This window comes from Clarias gariepinus, chromosome 1, assembly GCF_024256425.1.
Source record: "Clarias gariepinus isolate MV-2021 ecotype Netherlands chromosome 1, CGAR_prim_01v2, whole genome shotgun sequence".
Lineage (NCBI taxonomy): Eukaryota > Metazoa > Chordata > Actinopteri > Siluriformes > Clariidae > Clarias > Clarias gariepinus.
The window spans coordinates 12,216,153-12,237,852 of NC_071100.1; the positions used below are offsets into that span (position 1 = coordinate 12,216,153).

Here is a 21,700-nt window from a genome sequence, read left to right on the forward strand (position 1 = left end):
AACCAGACGAGTAGGTGCTCACGTCGCATGGCGGGATCGAACCCGTGTTCTTATCCTCCACAAAAGATCCTGCGAAACAACTCTCCCTGTTAGCCTTGAGCAGAAACCTCATGCAGGAAGAGAAAATTCTCCAGCACTGAGATCTACCACTTGTTTTGACACCCCACTGATTCCGCAAAGATGAGAAAGAGAAACTCCAGTGTCTCATTACAGACTTTCCTTACAAAAATCATTCATAAAAGGACATTTATTTTTCCTTGTCAAATCTGCCTCTATCTGTGTTCTTGCAGCTGCGAGTGGCCGCAGTGGGTAATATTACATTTGAATGTGTTCTTACACACAGACTTTATCGATTAGACCCTAGAATTAGAACCTAGATGTACAAAGCTGAGGTTTGTAAGTGACAGAAAAGTGTAGTCGGAGGTAATACAGTATAATGTAAAAAAAGAAACTGAATAAGGATCTTGGTCTCACCCCTGCGCAGAGGAAGCAGCTTGTTCTCCAAGACATCTCGAGCATCAGTGCCCTCATCCATCAGATCCAGTTTGGTAATCACGCCAATCGTCCTCAGACCTACAGCAGTAAAAAGTCACAGGCTAGGAACAATAGACAATGACAATGATGCAGCTTAAATACTAGTAGTTAGATGTTTTTTATCACAATTTGTCACGGATATACAAACAATAAACAATCTGTACAGTCTCCTTTGAGCGGTTACATCAAGATGGTGAGGTTGAAACTTAAACACAGATGCTCAGGTTGATGCACTATTGGAGATATTAAAATCACACATTTGTAGTGCATACTTATAAGAATGTCAGGTTTGGGGTTTATAAATACATGCATGGTTGGATTAAAATTATCTGCAATGCCATGAAACACTAATAATACTTATTAATAACTTATTAATAATAATAATAATGTCTTTGGAATGTGGAAGGAAACAGGAATTTCCAGAGGAAACCCATCATGAATGGAGAACATGCAAACAGACCCTGAGGTGGGAATCAAACCCAAACCCTAGGGGTTCAAAGCGACTAACCACTATGCCACCATGCCACAAATAATAATAATAATAATAATAATAATAATAATAATAATTTTTAAAAAATCACGCCCTGATTATCATTATATAGTGCTAGCTGAGTGGTTAAGATGCTATGCAGCTGATCAGAAGGTCACAAATTTAACCCCAGCAACACTTTTAGACCCTTAAGCAAGGCTCTCAACTGCTCAAATACTTAATAAATGTCTGCAAAATGCAATAAATGTCTCCTTGAGCAATTTCTGCATTAGCTGCTTTGATCATACACTCTTTTGCTTTGATTTTCCATGTGGGAGCTGCATTGAAAAGCAATGAAAGAAAAATTCTGAACTAATACTCAACCAGGCCTTCTCATCATACCGGCCTGCTCAAGTCCCTTACACCTACCACTCACATGGTGTAATATTTATGGGTTTCATCTTGGCCTCAAATGGTGGTCCATAGTGGTTTTCAGTGTATTTAGATCCTTAAATGAATATTACTCTGCTGGGGCTATTTGTTTTAAATAAAATATTAGAATTGTACATAAAAGATAAATATAGAATAATACATATTAACATACAATGTACAGTATATTGCAATGTATATGTATATAATATAATAGAAATGTTTAGAAGTACTTTGCTGTAATGATTTGATAATACGCATGCTATCATTTTCAAATTATGATTTGTTAACACTGTTTATAATAAACATAATCATAATTCTTGTTGTTTCATGCTATTTACAGATATTGTTATTCTATTAATATTTAATAAGGGATTTGTGTGTGATGGAGGACGGGGTGAAGTGGTGCGGTCACCAGTTATGAGGAAGCCTGTGAAGGTCAAGCAGAAATTGTTCTGTATTTTATGTGCCACATGTTTTTTTTTGTTTGTTTTTTTAGTTTTTTTTGCTTTAATAAAGGCAACCTCTTGTGATCTTTGTCATTTTTTTCCCTGCTCCATCAGACAGAGTGGCACTTTAAACCATTATGGAAACCGCCACCACACACTGTAATATACTGCAGTTACATCAAACTGTCAGACCTCTTTTATAGTTGCGTCTGAGGGCTGAACATGGACATGCACAATTTTAGTATTTAATTTCCCCTGCAAGAAATTAATAAATAAAAAAAAAACTGTGTAAAAAAGAAAGACGTTATCTTGATTCGAAGCCGATCACGAGTCTTTAAATGTTGTCAATATGTTACAGTTGCAACCTTTAAGCATAAATATTTCTTTATTGTTTAAGGTTCCTTTCTACTATAGACCAGAACTCAAAATAATTCACATCTCAAGTCACATCTGTCTCACCCTGAGGATCCACATCCTTAGCCAGTTTGAGGGCGTCGGAGTTGGCCAGGTCGGTGTTGGCGGGAGTGACGGCGAGGATGAGGCAGCTCTCTCGGCTGATGAACTGCATGATCATGTCGCGGATCTGCTGCTCGATGTCTGCAGGCTGGTCTCCCACGGGCACCTTGGTGATCCCCGGCAGATCGATGAGAGTCAGGTTCAACACTGAACAGACGAAAGAAGGACCTTTAATTTGATTTATTAATCAATTGCGCCTATTTTACAGACTTTCTGAAACAGGAGTGTAACCGAGAACAGCAATCGAGGCTCCAGACACCTAAAAACTTGAACTGAGAAATAAATATATCCAAAAAAAAAAACAATAAAAAGAAACATATTGATAGTAGATTAAAGGTAACATTAGGGTATAATATTTTATACCATTTTACCATTTTAGTCCTAGAGTATGGTCATACAGTATCATCAGAAAAGAAAAACTCTATAGATGCAATAATCTGGTGATTCAGTGCATTCAGGCGGTCAGGTGACTTCATTTTATTGCTACATAACATAGCTGAACATTAAACATTGCTCGAATTTTTGCTCATAATCTTTTACCATGCAACTTCACCAAGTGAAGCTTTATTCCGACCCCATTTCTTTTACTACGGTTTAGCGCTATCCTTTTCGGTTTTGATGATAGTACAGTAATTCAAGTAGTTCCAGTAATTTCAATTCTCCGAAATGAATAATAATGATTGAATAATGCATATATTTATTTGTTTTTAAAATGTTAGCATATTACAGGGGGAGAATTCACTCAATCACTCACTCACTCATCCATGAGGGGGGTCTGTCAGGGGGGGTCTGGCACATTGGAACACCAATTAGCCTAAGCTGCATATCTTTAAAACCGGAGTACCCGGAGGAAACCCACCAAGCATGGGGAGAATACGCAAACTCCATGCACACAGAGACGGGAATCGGACCTGGCCAGGAGTCAAACTCGGACCCTGGAGGTGCAAGTGCTAATCACTAAGCCACCATGGCGCCGTGAAATATTCAAGCTTTGCTTATTAATTAATTTATTTATTAATAATTATGGGAAAAATTATTATTATTATTATTATTATAATAATTATTATTATTTCTTTCTTTTATCCAATATATCTTCTTTTACATATTACTTGAAGTATCTTTATCTAATATTTTTGCCCATATTGCCCACCACACATGTGGTACTGTATGACGCCTCCACTGAGGCAAAGGGTATTTACTAACCCTTCAAAATCTGCCTTCTATTGCCTAAAATAAATCCTGTTATTTCGTGCTTTGTTTATCGGGAAATGGGAGGAAGCATACCGTGTGATGTGGGCTGAGCTCCAAAGAGCTGTGCCCTTCACACTGGCACGCCACTTTCTAAATACTGCTCTGTTGTTTGGCTCTTCTTTCAGCTCACACATCCTTTTCTAATCTTTTTTAAGGAAATATTTACCTGAAAGGTTTGCATGTCTAGATGCAACCTGATACAATGTACATGCATTAGCAGAAGAAAAAAAATATGAATTTATATGACCACAAGGCCAATGAGCCTCTACTGGAAGAGTCTTGAAAAGGTGTAAGGAATAGAACGTACCATGTGGAGAAAACACCCTCAAGTTGATAGGAACTGGGGAGATTCCCTTATTGGCTCCAGTGGCGCGGTCCGTCTCGGCCTCGATCTCCTGTCGCACTTCATCAAAATCTGTGAACTTCTTTCCTTTGCAGTGAAGAAACTCAGCCCATTCTGCAAATCCACACAAGGATAAATGCACATTTCACAAAATGCATTAACCGGATATTTGAACGTATATTGTTGAACTATGCACAAATTATCTTTTAAATACAAATCCCCAGCATTGAAATACTGCCTTGAACAAAAAAGCATTTGTTAAAGTGGTTTGCCATTAGCTATTTTATGGCCACTTTTATATATCAGCTCAAGCTAATTTTGCCTGTAAGACTCTAAGACTGGGAATGAAAAAAAGAATGTTACAGTGGTACTGTATATGCACACTAGACCACTAGCACACTAGCATTGTATAAAACAGTGACACATTCAGACTGCGAATTGTATGTACTATTCAGACAATGTAAAGTGGAGTTAACCTAAAACAGGGTTTCACTTGCATTCTGAAGCATGAAAAAAACATCTAATTTAAGGTAGGATCAGTGAGAAACAGGTACAGGTGATGAGCGATGATCAGGCCGGTGATTAGTGTACTGTGCTGGTGATGTTGAACGCTGAGTGGTTGGAACAGACGAGAGGGGAAATGAGGTCGCTGCTGAGGTCGTTACATACTGTAAAACAACCAATTTTTAAATCATATCTTTGGGCACTCTGCAGCCCGTCATAGTAAAGCATTTGATCACATTTATTCATTTTAATCCACACATATACTGAACAAAAATATAAACGCAACACTTTTGTTTTTGCTCCCATTTTTTATGAGATGAACTCAAAGATCTGAAACATTTTCTACATACACAAAATAACCATATCTTTCAAATATTGTTCACAAATCTGTCAAAATCTGTGATAGTGAACACTTCTCCTTTGCCGAGATAATCCATCCCACCTCACAGGTGTGCCATATCAAGATGCTGATTAGACAGCATGATTATTGCACAGGTGTGCCTTAGACTGGCCACCTGTAAAAGGCCACTTTGAAAGGTTCAGTTGAATCACACAGCACAATGCCACAGATGTTGCAAGTTTTGAGGGAGCGTGCAATTGGCATGCTGACAGCAGGAATGTCCACCAGAGCTGTTGCTCGTGAATTGAATGTTCATTTCTCTACCATAAGCCGTCTCCAAAGGTGTTTCAGAGGATTTGGCAGTACATCCAACCAGCCTCACAACCGCAAACGACGTGTAACCACACCAGCCCAGGACCTCCACATTCAGCATGTTCACCTCCATGATCGTCTGAGACCAGCCACTCGGACAGCTGCTGAAACAATCGGAGTGCATAACCAAAGAATTTCTGCACAAACTGTCAGAAACAGTCTCAGGGAAGCTCATCTGCATGCTCGCGTCCTCATTGGGGTCTCGACTTGACTCCAGTTCTTCATCGTAACGGATTTTGACAGATTTGTGAACAATATTTGAGAAATATGGTTATTTTGTTCATGTAGAAAATGTTTCAGATCTTTGAGTTCATCTCATTAAAAATGGGAGCAAAAACAAAAGTGTTGCGTTTATATTTTTGTTTAGTATAATTACAGTTAATATGAAGAAATGAGGGGTGGACCATGACTTTTACACAGTACTGTACTTCTGACAGCAAAGGAATAAAAAAAAGTGATGGAGTTCTTCTGTCCCTGATTTAATTTTAAAGTTTCAAAGAATGGATAATTCATGCAGAAAACTACTCGATTCATATATTACAGAATTTACCACCACCTTCTTGACGGTGGAAATAGTGTGGAAATGTGCAAAGTCATGAGAGAAACTCGATGAGGAAACAGTGATATTAGTCCTGGGACACTGGACCCGTCGTGTCATGTTAGAATAAAGGCAATGGTACAGTAACTTCACAGACTCGGCTTCATTGTCAAAGACTTTTCCAGAACATTTTTCATGATTACTGTCAGTGAAGGTCATCTTAGGATGACTTTTATTAAGTAACCTACCACTGTGCTCCTTCTTGCATACATTTCTAATATTACATTTTTCTTTGAACTGAATTTAAAAGAGATGCGACACAAGCTAGTTGGCTAATCACAACATTGCTGATGTATGATATTGCTATTATAAAACAAATTTACAAATATGATGTTTAATTGAGATTTTAGACACAATATTGTCAAAGAGTTCATTTTTGCCCCACGTATGGAAAGAGATGCCAGAGAACCTACAATCACTGACAGCTAGTCAGGTAGCTACTAGCGCTAGGTAGTTTGCTAACCCTAGCATAGTAACACTAGCAGTATGGACTGTTGCCAGTTTATGAGGAAATAACTGTTGTATAAACAATGGTAGGGTAGCCGATATATTCCACACCAACATTCATTTTTACCTCTGAAGGTATTGGAAGACGCTAAATCCATGTTTTTTGGTACTCACTGAAAACATTTATGTAAATATAAAAAAATATAGCAATACTTCCGCTTTCTTTCCTCTTTCTTTCCTCTTTTACAATGCTCGCTCACACACCAATAGAAGCAGCGTAACACACTCATGATTGGCTAGAGAGCCCTAATTGATATGAAAGTGCTTAGTGAAAGGCTAATACAGCATCCCCCGGGATTCAAAATAGCGATTTCGCGCACTTTATCGCAGTGCCACTCAGGGGCCCAGTGGTTACATTGTGATATGTTAAAGAACATAAAATATGGCATTGTTGCTGATGCTGTTTTTTTTGTTTTTTTTTAATGACCAAAAATATTGGAACACGACTCATATTTCTTGATGTTGTGTTAAATTGATTGTTTAAACAAGAAATAGCTTTGAACGCCTACTTTGTGTTTTAGCCCTGGCTTTTGCCAGTGAAAGAAAAGATAATAAAAATAAGCCAACATAGAGACCGGAGAGCTGTGTATTGGAGTTAACCAAGCCATCTGAAGCTAAGAAAAGAAGAAAAAATAAACAGAGCCATTGCTCAAGCCCTGGGCTTATCCAATACAACAATTTAAAATGTTCTGCTAATACTGGTGCACTAACAACCAGGTCAGCAAAGAAACCAAAAACTGTGAGGAAACAGTCAGTGACATCATAAAAAGGCCAGGTCTGGAGATATTACAATCCACCTTTTTGGATACTACAAAAGCAGAAATTTAGAGACCATACACCAAGATGTAATCTACTGATCAGGAGTAATCAGAGAGAAAATTACAATTAAAGAAATATTAAAATGCTGGAACCAAGATTAAGTGTACCCAACAGACAAGCTCTTTGGTGATCATGGTGGAGAAAGAGTCATAGCTTGCACTTGCATTGCTGATCCTTTGTTGATGATGTAACTCCAGATGGAAGCAACAGAATTCGGGAACTCTACAGCAACATTTCGTCTGCCAGCTTCCCGGAGAAATGCAAAGGACTTCATCGGGGGAAGTGGAAGGTTTTAGCCTGGATTAGTCAGTCTGCAGACCTTAACCCAACTGAGTAATTGAGGAAACCAAAGAAAGAAATCTCCCCAAAAACAAACAACGACCAAAATAAGCTGTGTTTCAAGCACAGCAAAGGAAAATACTAAAAAAAAAAAGTTTGGTGATGTATTTGGGTCAGCTTGATATAGTTATTGCAAGCAAGGGATAGACTTGAATAAAGTTGTGCGACACATTATTGTAAAAGAAACCAAAAAATATTATCTACTGTCTCATATTCATCTCCATGACTCGAACTTAGCTTTCTTCACTGTGTAGAAAAAACAAGAGTATACCTGTATGCCTCGATGTTCCAGAGGGGAAGGTATATCAATGACAAAGATTTAATTACAAACTAAAGTGATTTGGAGTATGTCTGTTCAACGACACCATGTTACTGAGCACCAACTCCATTAAATAATGAGACTCACGGTGTGAAGAAATCACACTAGGTTTTAGATATCATTAGGCAGACCGAGTGCATTACTTAAACCCACTCCTTTTACAACATTCTATTTTACTAACTGTCCCAGTTGATTTTTTTTACACCACTGTTTCAGGGAAATACAGTATGTTTTTCTAAAGTAATTTTTGCATTCTTCTGCCAGCTTGTCTTCTTCCATTCTGGTGTTATCTCTTTAGCAGATAAGTGATGCACATGCGCACATCTGGCCGTCTATCTTCTTCTTCTTCTGGCCGTCTATGTGATGCAAAATAAAATATGATTCATCAGACCTGGACACGTACCCATTGTACCCATTGATGCTCATGTACCCATTGTAGGTGCTGTCCATGGTGGACACAGGTCATCATGGGCACAGTAACTGGTCTTCACCTACTGTACAACTACGCAGCCCCATACACAGCAAACTGTGATGCACTGTCTGATACCCTTCTGTCAAAGCCAATGTTAACATTTCCAGAAATGTGTGCTGTACTGTAGTAGCTGTTCTGTGCAACCAGAACCAAACTTGGACTCCCCACACGCATCAATGAGCCTTAGGCACCCATGACTTTGTCACGAGTTCTTCATTTGTCTTTCCTTGGAGCACTTTTGATAGGTACTAACTGGGAACACCCCACAAGACTTGCTATTTAGGGGATGCTCTGACCCAGTTGTCTAACCATCACGATTTGGCCTTTGTCAAAGTCTATTTCCAAGAACTGACTGTTGCCCTTGACAACCAGATCACCAGTGGTATTCACTCTGTTATAGCTGATCAGTTTTTCCAACCTTATGGGGTTAATAGCTAGCCCAAACACACAGCCAGCAAAACGCTAGATTTAGACTTATCACTAAAGATTAAGCTTTTCATAACATACTGTAAAAAAAAATCTCTAAACCACATAATCCCTAAAAATCACCAGTCATTTAAAGGGGATATATTGCCTAAGGCTATTAATACAGCAATGAAATCTGAGCAAAAAGAAACTTTCTGTGTGTGTGTGTGCATGTCTATGTAGGTCAGGCTGCTCACCTGTATTAGAGTTGATGAGCTGCAGCACAAGGGGCCTGCGGGTGACGATGCCGGAGCCACGGGGAAGAAAATCCCTAAGAAAAGAAAGGGGGAAAAAATAGAAAAGATCAAGAAAATGATACGAATTTTAAAAGAATTTAGCGTATGGCAAGTCAGAGCAAGCAATCAAGCGCTGAATTATTAGACAAGAGTTTATTCTTCATTAGCTCACACACCAGAAGGATGATTTATTTGGCATTTAGGTATTGATGGACTGCAAAGCAATTAGCCAAGATAAAAAAGAAATTTAAAAAAGGCATGGGATTGCATGCTGGAGACATCCAAGAGAGGACCATCACTGCAAAGGGGCTTCCAGGGGAGAGGTCAATTTTAGATGCTCGTTTTATAATATCACAGATAAACAACAAACAGGGCTTGTATTTAGCGGTTAGACCAGAACACAACACTGTTAACTCCTCAATTCTGATTGGTCCAACGGTGAGATTGGTAAAACAATATTTTTCTGATAGTGCACCCAGTGCGTTTTTTTTTTTTTTTTTTTTATCAAAGACTTTATGTACAGCATGAAGGAATGGTTTTGTAGCAAAGAAGTGTATATGAACAAATAGAGAAGTTTAAGAGTAGGCCATCAAAAAGGTGCCATCAACCGCCAATGACAAACGTCCACACACATGTCGAAAACTTGGTTTTGAAGTGTTAAAGCTTCGTCCCTATAGTTCTTATCTCTCCTATTAGACTTTCACCTGTTCGGTCCCCTGAAAGCTGCCCTACGAGGACAAAGATTCACTTTTGATGAAGAAGTCAAGACAGCAGTGCATTCGTGTCAAAAAAATGTTTGGGAATATGAAAGCTTGCTGGCAAAGTGTATTAAAACGCTTGTCCCGGAAAATGATGTATTTGTCTTTACTGAAAGTGAATTAAAAGAAATTATACAGTCAGAGTGCGGATAACTTTTGACTCACCCTCGTATAATCATGATCTTCCCAGTTAAAAGTAGACTGTGTTTGGAATGTTATGGTTTTTGGTTCCTAGAGGGTTAAACTGTCTATATTCATGAACGTTCTGGGAACATTTCAGGATAAAGAAATATACTCTATAATAAGTATACTACATAATTATAACTATATTTGTAGGATTTCGTTTTTTTTTTTTGTTTTGAGAAAAGTTTATGATTTGCAGTTTTTCAGTGACAGGACAAACTTCCATTTTTTTTATCTTATTAACTTAAAAAAAGCATGATTAATGAGGCTGATGAGGGACAGACTGTTTATGAGCTGCTACAATGTAAGATGAAGTTGTTTTGCAAATGATCCATCGTTAGATGTACGATGTGTCGTTCCTGAAGATCTTAAAGTTTCCAGTTACATAATATAGCCTTCTAAGGAGAAAAGAAATGCAGATTATCTCTCACACACATTTCTGTTTGATGTGAGAGAGTGCAATTTGACTATTCGGTGTGTGCGTGTGTGTGTGTGTGTGTGTGTGTGACAGCTGAGTGTCGAGTGTGGTGGTGAGTGGGAGGTCTATTCTGTGTCATTTCCATCGGCGGTGAAAGATGAAGTGAGATTTTATCACAGCAGACGCTGCAGGGGTTTTTTTTTTTACCACTGATCCAAATCAAAACCCATAATAATAAAATAAAGCAACACAACATTGAGGACACTCGTCTTATACTGAGATTACACTTTCCACTTGTTCTTATGCAAGTAACGCTACAGTCCTTAGGCCTTTAGATGAGGAGTAATACCACCCAGCAATTACCACTTGGAAGGAGGCACACGGTGTTTTAGACCTGTTATCCCTCAGCACTTTGCCTAGGATTAAATGTTTTTTCTTTATTATTAGTAGTAAATATTGTGTCTGACTCTGGAGACTCCTTTCCATAAATGTAATTGCTATGTGATGTGAATGTTATTCTCCTTACAAAGCACTTTAGATCCAATGCATCGGTTTAAAACTAAGGTGTGTGACCAATTCAGAACCAATTAATCTTTGGACTAATCAGAACCCTGTATTCATTAGCACTGAATTGCGAATGAATGCATCATTTATTATCATGATTTCTAAACAATTCCTTTTTTATAAAAGCATCTCACAAGGCAGATTGTCTGCCGGTGTGTATTGATATGAACGTAGAGTAAATAAGACATTCTCTATTCTCCTTTAACCTTCAATGGTTTTAGGCATCAACTTGGATAAATGCGTCAGTCAAACTGCTTTCTTTTTTAAATAACCATCATTGCATAAGACGGCTGGTTGCGATGACCTATGACTATAAAGACCCCAACCAACCACACACACCTACACACTAATTTGGACACATACAGTACACGTCTTTGGACTGCGAGCCAAACCAAAGTTGTTGTTGTTGTCGTTGTTGGTTGGATGGTTCGATCCACACATTTAACCCGGCAAAGCTTTCACAGTTTTGAGGATGTCTGTCCTGTTGCAACCGTCCCATTTCTTCCTTTAGCTCTGCATTATGGATGGTTTGGGGCATTGATGGAGAAGGGAAACCAGATTTCCACATGGCAGGTGAAAATCCCCCACTGGGGGACACCTGAGTATTTGGAGGGAACCCAACAAGCACTGGGAGAACAATCAAACATACAGGAAATAAGATTTGACCCCCCCAACCTTGTAGGTGTCAGGCACCACCCAGGCCTGCTGTGTGTCTTGCTCATGCCCAGGACAAGATGCTTTCCAAATGTCCCCTCCACCACCCGCAACGATGCACAGGTTGCTGACTGGCCGTGACTCACACGCGCAACACATGTTCCATTTGCACACCGCGAAAGAGCTTTCCTCTCCCACACACACACACTATTTAATCCATGTATATTCCAAACTAAACTAAAACTCTAGCCCCTAAAATCCAATCATACTCACCATAGCTGAACAAATTTCTATGGAAAAAAAAAGGAAGTACTACTTAAACACTGGCCTACGTGTATAAATATCACTCGCACTGTTGCAACGGGTTCATTAGTGTTACCCTGGATGTTTGTTTAACCGTTGTTTGTTGTGTTATATACAGTATGTCCATACACACACATATCCACCCACACACTTCAGTCTTATTACTCAGCGAAATAGGCAGGTGATGAATGCATGGATGGATGGATGAATAAATTAACCGTACACAAGAAAAGCATGTCCAAATAACTGCATTACTTCCAGCTTCTAAGGCTGTTTTGTTCATCCGGCATGTTTAGGGTTTTATTCCAAACGTCAAGTGGCTAATTTTTCTTGAGGCAAAGATAAATATCCGAAGGGGCTGTTACGTTACTTGAATCTTCGATTTGATTTTATCTTTATATTCTATTTTCTATCTTTTACTTTTAATGGTTTGCTACAAAAATCAGCTTTACAGAAATAAAATAGATATATAGAAAATATATATGGGGGAAAACGTGAGAATTACAATAATCACTTTCTCCCTGATGAGTAATCCAAGGTGACATTGGCAAGGGCAAACACCCTGAGATGGCAATAGGAAGAAACCTTTAGAGGAACCAGACTCAACAGGGAACCCATCCTCATTTGGGTGATATCAGTTCTCACATTACCCTGTGTCTGCTTTCTATATGTAAGATATACAGTGTGCGATCAAATCTACAAAGCTGTGTCCATAACCCTCTTCATGGTCATCAAGTGGAGCCATTCTACTTTAATATATACTCTACATTTATTTTACATACCTGGCCATAAAGTCCCCTGCACCTTTACTGTCTTTAGTCATTTCTAGCATTTACATTTACGGCATTTGGCAGATGCGACTTACTTTTCTACACTTCTAGTTTGAACTTGGGACCTACTGATCAGTAGAACAACACCATAACCACCAAGCTACTCCTGTTCCTTTAAGCTTAATAGCTGGCTAGTTTGACTTTATAGCATTACACAGGGGAAAGTTAACATGCCTTCCCACCAACATGGCAAAGAAAATCAGGTGGTTGGTACAAACAAGCTTTTATACGACTCATAAGTCCTACGTAATGTTTTCACAAATTAGTTCAGGAGACTGTTTAAAGTTTTGAGTGCCATTTTGGGTTCTCCCCTTTCACAGGGTGCAGAAAAACTGGCCAGATGTTCTCCTGATGTCAGCAGCCCTGGCAACACTAACCGCTGAGACACTGAGCCACTGTGCTGCCAGGAATGTTAACAGAACATCTAAATATAGAGAAATCTACAAGCTCTCTGAAATGAAGGTCTAAATAAGGGTTAACCAGGATAGTGGTGGCTCAAACGGTTAAGGCTGAAGGTTACTGGGTTTTGGATGGGAAGGCGGGGGGTTCGAGTCCCAGTAGCACAAAGTTGTGACTGTTGAGCCTTTAACTCTATCTGCACCAGGGATGTTGTATTCTCTCTGACCCCAGCTTCCTAAACACAATCACCTCAACACAATGGACTGGACTGACAAACACACTGATCTACAACCATTTAGCATTTTTACATTATTTATCAGCTGTTTATATGTTTGCACAAGAAATATTTTCTATCATGGTTGCTACTTTAACAAGAAACGTTCAGTGCAATTTACTTGCACTATTGCATTGTGTTGTGGTGTTGTTATATTGTTGCTCTTGTTTGCACGTTTGCACTTTATGTTTTTTCTTTTATATAGTACTTATAGATTTTTTGTTAATTTGTGGTGTTAGCTAGTCAGCTAATTAGGTATCCTAATTAGCTAGTTTTTGTTAAGTTATGTTGCATGTACAGTATGTCCTGGAGGAAGGCTAATTCATTTCACTGTGTACTGAACTGTATATGCTTGAAATGACAATAAACACCTACTTGACTAAAGTTTTGATTGCCATTTTGCCCTGACTGTCTGTCTGGGACAACTGACCAGATGTTCCCCTGATGTTGGTGGCTACCAGGAATGTTGCCCACTCTCAATCATCATCTATACCGCTTTATTCTGTATACAGGATCGCGGGGGGCCTGGAGCCTATCCCAGGAGATTTAGGGCATGAGGCGGGGTACACCCTGGATGGGGTGGCAATCCATCACAGGGCACACACACATACAGACACACTACAGGCAATTTGGGGAGACCAATTCAATAACCTTATCTGCATGTCTTTGGACTGTGTAAGGAAACTCTGGAGGAAACCCAGCAAGCACTGGGAGAACATGTAAACGCCATGCACACAGAGACGGGAATCGACAAGACGACAGTGCTAACCACTAAACCACCATGCTGTCGCCAGGGATGTTAACAGAAATATAAATACAGAGAAAGTCTACACGCTCTCTGAAATTAGGGACGGGTTAACCAGGGCAGTGGTGGTTCAAGGTTCAAACAGTTAGGGCTGTAGGTTACCAGGCTTAAGATTAAGATTGAGCGCCACTACTGAACCCTTAAGGTAGGCTGTTAACCCTATCTCCTCCAGGGATGCTGTATACTCTCTGATCAGATCCCAGCTCTCTAACTGGGGTATGCAAAAAATAAAAAATAAAAAAATCCCTTTGGTATTAATAAATTCTTTTACATGTAATAGTATAATCACTGTACAAACCAAAAAAAAAGAATTAAAGGATTATTTATAGACCAGACAAGAATGATCTGAGCTTGGAACGCCGCTTACTTTCCCACAAAGTTCTCCAGCACCGAGCTCTTGCCTGCGCTCTGGCCTCCCACCACGGCGATCTGCGGCAGGTCCAGGTTACAGCTCTGCCCGATGCTGCTGAAGGCGTCCTGCAAGCGGTTCACCAGCGGGATCAGCTCCTCCATGCCTCGGTTCCCCATGGCACCCACTAGTGTGTGTGTGTGTGTGAGAGAGAGAAAGAGAGAGCGAGAGAGGTATGTGTGTGTGTGTGTGAGAGAGAGAAAGAGAGAGCGAGAGAGGTGTGTGTGTGTGAGAGAGAAAGAGAGAGCGAGAGAGGTGTGTGTGTGTGTGTGTGTGTGTGTGTGTGTTGGGGGGGGATACAGGGATGAGGTGACGGTGCGCTAGAGAGGATGCTGATGCTGACCTTCGCATCAAGAGGCCAATGAGCGTCGGATCCGCTGAGGAGGAAGAGGAGGAAGAGGAGGAGAGAGAGAGACGCAGAAGGATGAAGAAACTGCGCAGTCGGTCTGTTTTCAAGGGCATTCAAATCATTCATTCATTCATTCATTATACGCGACATTTCTATTCCGACATCTCCATACACACTCACACAGAACAGCAGGTGATCAAACGGTATGTGATGACGGTTAAAGCCCGACCCCGACATATTATACAAATATGTATCTATAATCCCACATCAAAGAAAACAACACCCCCCCCCCCTCCTCCCCCTCCTCCTCCTCCTTACCGTCACTCCAGCTCCACCACCACCGCCGCGGACCTTTAATTCCCAGAACCTAATCCTGATCTCCAAATCTGTTTTTTTTTTTTTCCTCGGGGTTGTTTGTTTGTTTGTTTGTTTGTTTGTTTGTTTGTTTGTTTGGAGCGGGTTAAGCCGCCAGCGCGTCCGCCGCGTCAGAGGGACATCTCGTCCCCGAACCTGAGACTATGTAATTCTCCAATGACAGATTAATCGTCCCTTTAACGCAGCCGCACTGATGACGCATGCGCCCGCGCCGTTGACCGACACCCGGTCTGACCAATGGCGGAGCACGCCAGCCCGCGTGAGCCCGCGTGAGCCTCGCTATTGGCCGAGGCCTGCGCGAAAACAAACGCACCCTCTCCCTCCGCCTCCTGCGTCTCAGCTGCGCGCGGCGCTCCGCGCGCATCACCGAGCTCGCGCAGACACAATCAAAAAAATTTATAATAATTAACCATTTTTGCTTTTAAGGGATTATTAGTCTGTGATACGGCGCACAAATAAAGTCCCGTTAATTAGCCAGCAATTGGGGTTTTAAGATGGGGAGGTATAGTTGCCACACCCCTTCCTTTATTTTTATTATTATTATTATTGTTATTATTATTATTGTTGTTGTTGTTGTTGTTGTTGTTATTGTTTACTAGCTCACTCACTCATCACGGCCTTGGCCCGGATTCACAAAGCTTCTTAAGCCTAAAAGTTGCTCCTAGTGACGAAATTCTTATAGAATTAAGAAATTTTCTTAGAATTTCCCCTTAAATTTAGGACTAAATCTTAGTAAAGATAAAAATAATTTGAGAAACATCCCTTCAATCTGAAATAGATTACAAGTAATGAAATCAGTATAATAAATAAATGTAAGATTTACTTTAATAAGTTACTTTAATATAGTAACTACTGTATGGAATCTGGTTGCTTTAAAATTAGACACATTTTCAACAATTGTCTGTTTCCATTTAAGATATTTAGCCTATAACAAAAACTTTGCAGGAAATAGCCTGCGTTCATGATTATAGAATTTCTTTATATACAAACATTATGATTTCACTGTCTGTTCTATTATCATGCATTTGTTTTTCACAAAGACTCCGTTTTAAAACCTTTACAGATTTTCTATCAACCAATCACAGACCTTGATTTGCTGCATCGTCCCTATCAATGGGGTCAACCATATCTCCATGCTAAAATAAAGGTTTTTGTACTTTCCTAAATCACTTTAAGTCTAGGACTCCCAGCTAGGACTTTTTAAGCTAAGATAGGAGCTATATGAGAGAATTCGAAGTAGCTTTGTGAATACGAGTTCTGGAGCTTATCCCAGGAGATGAGGCAGGGTACACCCTGGACAGGGTGCCCACACACACATACACACTACAGGTAATTTGGGAGCGCCAATTATCCTAATCTTTGTACTGTGAAGGAAACCCACCAAGTACGAGGAGAACATGCAAACTCCATACACACCATAGGCCGGAATCGAACTCAGAACCTGAAGGTGCGAGGCAACAGTGCTAATCACTACACCACCATGCCGCCATTATTGTTATTATCATCACAAAGTGGCGTCTATGGTGCCCTTGCAAGTGGTGCCCCTATTGAGTGATCCTAGGAACCAGAATGTAATCCTCTAGGGTGTTCCTCCTATAAATATAATGCGATGAAATGCCCTCTAAGGTTTTGCCCTCACATTGGTTGAAAATGTGATAAACTTTGCTCTATGATGCCTGCAACAAGCAAAATGTGATAAAGTGCCCTCTGGTGTGCCCTCGCAGTGTGGAAAATGCAACAAAATGCCTTTTAGAGGTTGCTGAATGTGCCCGCTAATGTGATGAAATCTTTTAAGAGGAACAATAACACAAGTGATGTGCTCTACAGGATTTCCTACATGCAAAAATTTTAATAAGATGAACTCCCTTGCATGGAGTTTGCATGTTCTCAGCGTGCTTGGTGGGTTTCTTCTAGGTTCTCTGGTCTCCTGGGATAGGCTCAGGTACAGTGCAACAGGGATGCTCTGATCCTCTAGGGTGTTCCTCCTTTAAATAAAACGCAGTGCAATACCCTCTAAGGTATTGCCCTTACATTGGGGGAAATGTGATAATCTTTCCTTTATGATGAATGTAATAAAAAAAAAATGTGATATAGTGTCCTCTGGTGTGCCCTCACAGTGTTTAAAATGCAACAAAATGCCCTTTAGGGTGTTGCTAAAAATAAAATAGGATAAAGTGCCCTCAAAGAAAATGTTCTTCTATAGTGAAAATAAAACCAAATGAGTTAATGTCCTTAGGGATCCCTTTATAACGTCATTTCACTCCTGCCCTCTGTCTATCACTATGTTACTGAATATGTATATGGATTACCTTTAATTAGCTTTTGGAGCAAAATGTCAAAGGTACAGTACAACAGGGATCTAATTCTGTAACCTAAATTATTACCAAATGTGTCCATGTAAAGTATACAAACTAAATATTTCCTTAATGAAACATGACTCACCTAGGGTATTTTTTATTTATTTTTTTACCATGTGAGTGACTTTCAGATGATGTTCAAATGTGAAGACTTAATATTAAGGCATAACATGTAAAATGCACCTTTTTCTCACTTATTGTTCATACTGGCGAGAAAAAAAAAGGCTTTACCATGTCGTATAGGTTTGATGAAGGCACTTTCAACAGTGTTCTGTTCCTTGTGTTATTAGTGTTATTCATGCCATCAACACACCTGATTTATATCATAATTAATAAAGCACACAATTTATCACAATAAGGATAGCTAGTCTTAATAAACCAAAGTGTGCCTTGTGTATTAACTCCACCCCACCATTAGATGGCAGTGTTCATATTTCAATCATAATCACATAAAACCATTTAAACCACCATTTTTTTTGCATTTATGATAAGATCATAAAGATCTTCAAACTTAAACAAAGATTTAATTCTTTGCTATAATACACTCAAATACCACAACAGATTCTGCATTTCCATAATTTCCTCTTTGTGCATCACATACTGTACAGTATATGTTTCCACCCCATCCTCTTTCTAGTATTTATGCAAACAAAATCTGAGACAAAATTTGGAAAATTAGTTTAAAAAAACATCATAAACAAACCGCTGTTTGAATAAATCTATAGATGCATATATAAAGAACTCATGCCATGTGACCAGTTTTTGATTGATGTCTAGATGCCCAGGAGAAAGGCAAAAAAAAAAAAAAAAAAAAACTTAATTGGCAAGATGCACTCATGGCAAGATTTTTTTTTTTTTTTTACATTAAAAGGCAATATTAATCCACTGGGGGGGAAAATCTGGTAATAAAAAAAAAAAAAAAGATAAACAAAATCAAATGTCAACAAATTAAATATCTGAGTTATTTACATACTTAATATGATTCATTTATTTGTCACATGTACCTTAGAGCACAATGAAATTATTATTTTTTCCCCATATCCCAGTTAGAAAGCTAGGGTCAGAGCACAGGGTCATCCAGGTTACACCACCCAGCAAATAGGGTTAAAGGCCTTTCTCAAGGGCTTGAACCCCCAACCTTTCGATCATGAACCTACAGCCTTAACAATTTGTGCTATCACTGCTACTAACACATTGAGACAACTCTCACATTTCAGTAGGAACAGACCAGCTTTCCAGTGCTTATTAAGCAGTCATGAGAAGTACTACCTCTGCAGGAACCATCACCTTATCGTGGTGGAGGGGTTTACGTGCCCTTATTAACCTGGGAGTCAGGGTTAATGGAAGGATGGATGGCACCAAATATACAGTAGGTGCCAATATCTTAGAAAAAAAATATGTTCCAGTCTGCAGGAAATTTAAAACTGCAGAGAAGATTCCTGTTCTGATAAGAGATCGACCCAGGAGAGGTTCAAAACCAGAAACCTGAATGTGTTAGAATGGCGAGAAGGTCATACAAGTACCAGGAGCTTCTGATGGAACTTGAGTATTTTTGTTAAGAAAAATAAGCAGAAATGTCATTATCAGGATTTGCTAGACCAAATGTGGAAAAGCTTCAAAAGAATAAAAGGTATTGTTTGCTAAGATTTCCATTTCAGTATCTTTTGTGGTCTACAAATGAAAGGTCACAGTTATTGTCAGAAAATGCCTTATTTTCAGTTTCAATTACTATTTGGGAATCTATTCATATAAAGATCAGATGATTATGTCATATAAATAAACCCAGATGTTTAATGCATCTTTGGAGGTTTAGGTACAGCATGGCTCTTCCAAAGCCCAGGTTGCCTGAACCATTTGTAGGTCACTGTGGACACTTTGGGATTATTAACGGGCAGTGCTTATCTGTTTTTACCTGTATTTCATGTTGAATAGCAGACTATCTAGGACACAATCAGAATTCCTTCTTCATGCATGTCCCCTTCAGGTCCAGACACAGTTGCACAGCGACAGCATAAAACCATTTCCAGGCTCCTGTTTACGTACAGTCTGGAGACTAATAAAATTTAAAGGATCTGGAGTTATGACACAAATGATATACTATTAGAGGCCATAAAAGTGGAATTCTAAACATTTTAGTAATTGTACTAGACCTCTGGTTTATGCAACCTTTGGAGACAAGATGAAATATGTATGTCAGAGAAAAATACCTGCATCATTAACTCATGATTACAGCCAACGAGAACCAGACAGCGGACAACCGTCATCAGTGAAACAAAAACAAGCTGTTTCTCATCTCGCCGCTCCTCACGCAGACAAAAACAACCTCATCATGGACATCACCCTGAGCACAAACAAACCACCAGACTTCTACAATGCCCGAGTCTTCCATATGCTCAGGCAAGAATAACCTGTGAAGCTCCTAATGAAACGGTTAGTGAAAGAAGTCAGTCAGTGAGATATTGTATCAGATAAACCCCAGTGCCGCAGGAAACGCAAGGTCCATATATCCTCTAGATCCTGGGTTTGATTCTTGCATCCGACCTGAGGGCATGGAGTTTTCTCCTTATGCTTGGTGGGTTTCATCCCACAGTCCAAAAACATGAAGATTAGGCTAAGATGTCGCAAATTGCCTGTAGTGTGTGATTGTTGACCGGAGGTCCAACCATGGTAGTATAAATGAGAATAAATACAATGGTCACCATTGGCCTCCATGGTCATTAGTCCGACTATATATAACCTCACCATAAAACAGAAGACCAGAAGTCTGTATGAGGTACTGTAAGAAGAAGACTTCTGGTCTTCTGTTTTATGGTCAGATAAAACAAAAATGTAATTGTTTGGTCACAATGATGTAGCCTTCATTTGGCATTAGAAAGGAGAAGCCTTCCACCTTAAGAACACCATCCCCATGGTCAAACATGGTAGTGGGAACCTAATGTTTTAGAGGTGTCTCTTAGCTTGTTGGATCAGATAACCTACTTACAGTAAACAGTCCCATTAAAAAATAAATCAATACATCAAAATTCTCAAGAAACATCAGGCAGTCTGCAGGGAAACTTGGTCTTGGGCACCAGTGGACATTTCAGCACGATAACAACCCAAAACACAGAGCAAAAGTGGTGAAGAAATGGTTAGGAGACAAAAATTATCAATGTTTTGCAGTGGCCCAGCCAGAGTCCTGACTTTGATCCAAATGAGAATCTGTGGAGGGAGCTAAAGATCAGGGTGATGGCAAGGAGATCCTCCAACCTAAAAAAGTTGGATCTCATCGCTGAAGATGATGGGCAAAAAAAAAAAAAAGTGGAGCCATGGTCAAATGGTAAAAAGCTGGTCAGCAATTAAAGAAAGTGTTTGATTGCTGTAACACCCAATAACGGCTTTTCTATTGATTATTGGGAAGGGCATAATTAATTTTGGACATGCCACTCAAATGTAAATAAAAGATGAGTAATATTTTTTTTTCCACAATGATGCCTCTTGTTCATTGTCTTATTATCTTCTGGAAGACGCCTGTGTCATTTTTAATCACGAAAAAACCTTGCTGGTTAAATAAAAGTAACTTTAAGTCAAAATTTATTCGGTCTTAACTGTATCACTCACTCCAGGGCTGTCTATATGTATGTATATAAACTCGTTATTTACATGTCCTTCCAAAAATATGAAATAGGAAAATAACAAGCCATACCCTGTGGGAAAACAGGAATTCCTTTAGTGCACATATGGAAAGTTGACTCGCTAACTTTAACGTTTTTCACAGATGTCACCGTATACGGATCATTTCATTTTCCTGGATAGGATGTTGTTCGTTTTATTTCAGAGATAAATGACTTCTTGTAATACGTCCAGAGTTTATAAGTTCATTTATTGATAAGTGCTTTTCTGTCCTTTCAATGTCTTATTTCGATTGCATGACCTTCAACTTAACATAGAATCCAGAGATCAGCTGTGCTGTGTGTGAGGAGTTTTCAGATCTCTCTCTCTCTCTCTCTCTCTCTCTCTCTCCTCCCACACTTTAGGGACTGACTTATAAACCTCTATCTTCCACTGTTTCAAAGCTTTT

At 39.4% G+C, this 21,700-nt stretch overlaps 1 protein-coding gene across 1 annotated transcript in view; it reads right to left on the minus strand.

Moving 5' to 3' along the window:
- dnm3b (dynamin 3b) overlaps positions 1 to 14,748 on the minus strand; it is a 46,920-nt gene extending 32,172 nt beyond the window's left edge. The window contains exons 1-5 of the mRNA XM_053512872.1: positions 14,518 to 14,748; positions 8,924 to 8,997; positions 3,956 to 4,105; positions 2,341 to 2,544; positions 475 to 573 (exon numbers count right to left, since the gene is read on the minus strand). Of these exons, the coding sequence (XP_053368847.1) occupies positions 475 to 573; positions 2,341 to 2,544; positions 3,956 to 4,105; positions 8,924 to 8,997; positions 14,518 to 14,678 (688 nt within the window). The 5' untranslated portion in view covers positions 14,679 to 14,748. The remainder of the gene's footprint in view (positions 1 to 474; positions 574 to 2,340; positions 2,545 to 3,955; positions 4,106 to 8,923; positions 8,998 to 14,517) is intronic.
- Positions 14,749 to 21,700: the final 6,952 nt, after the last annotated feature.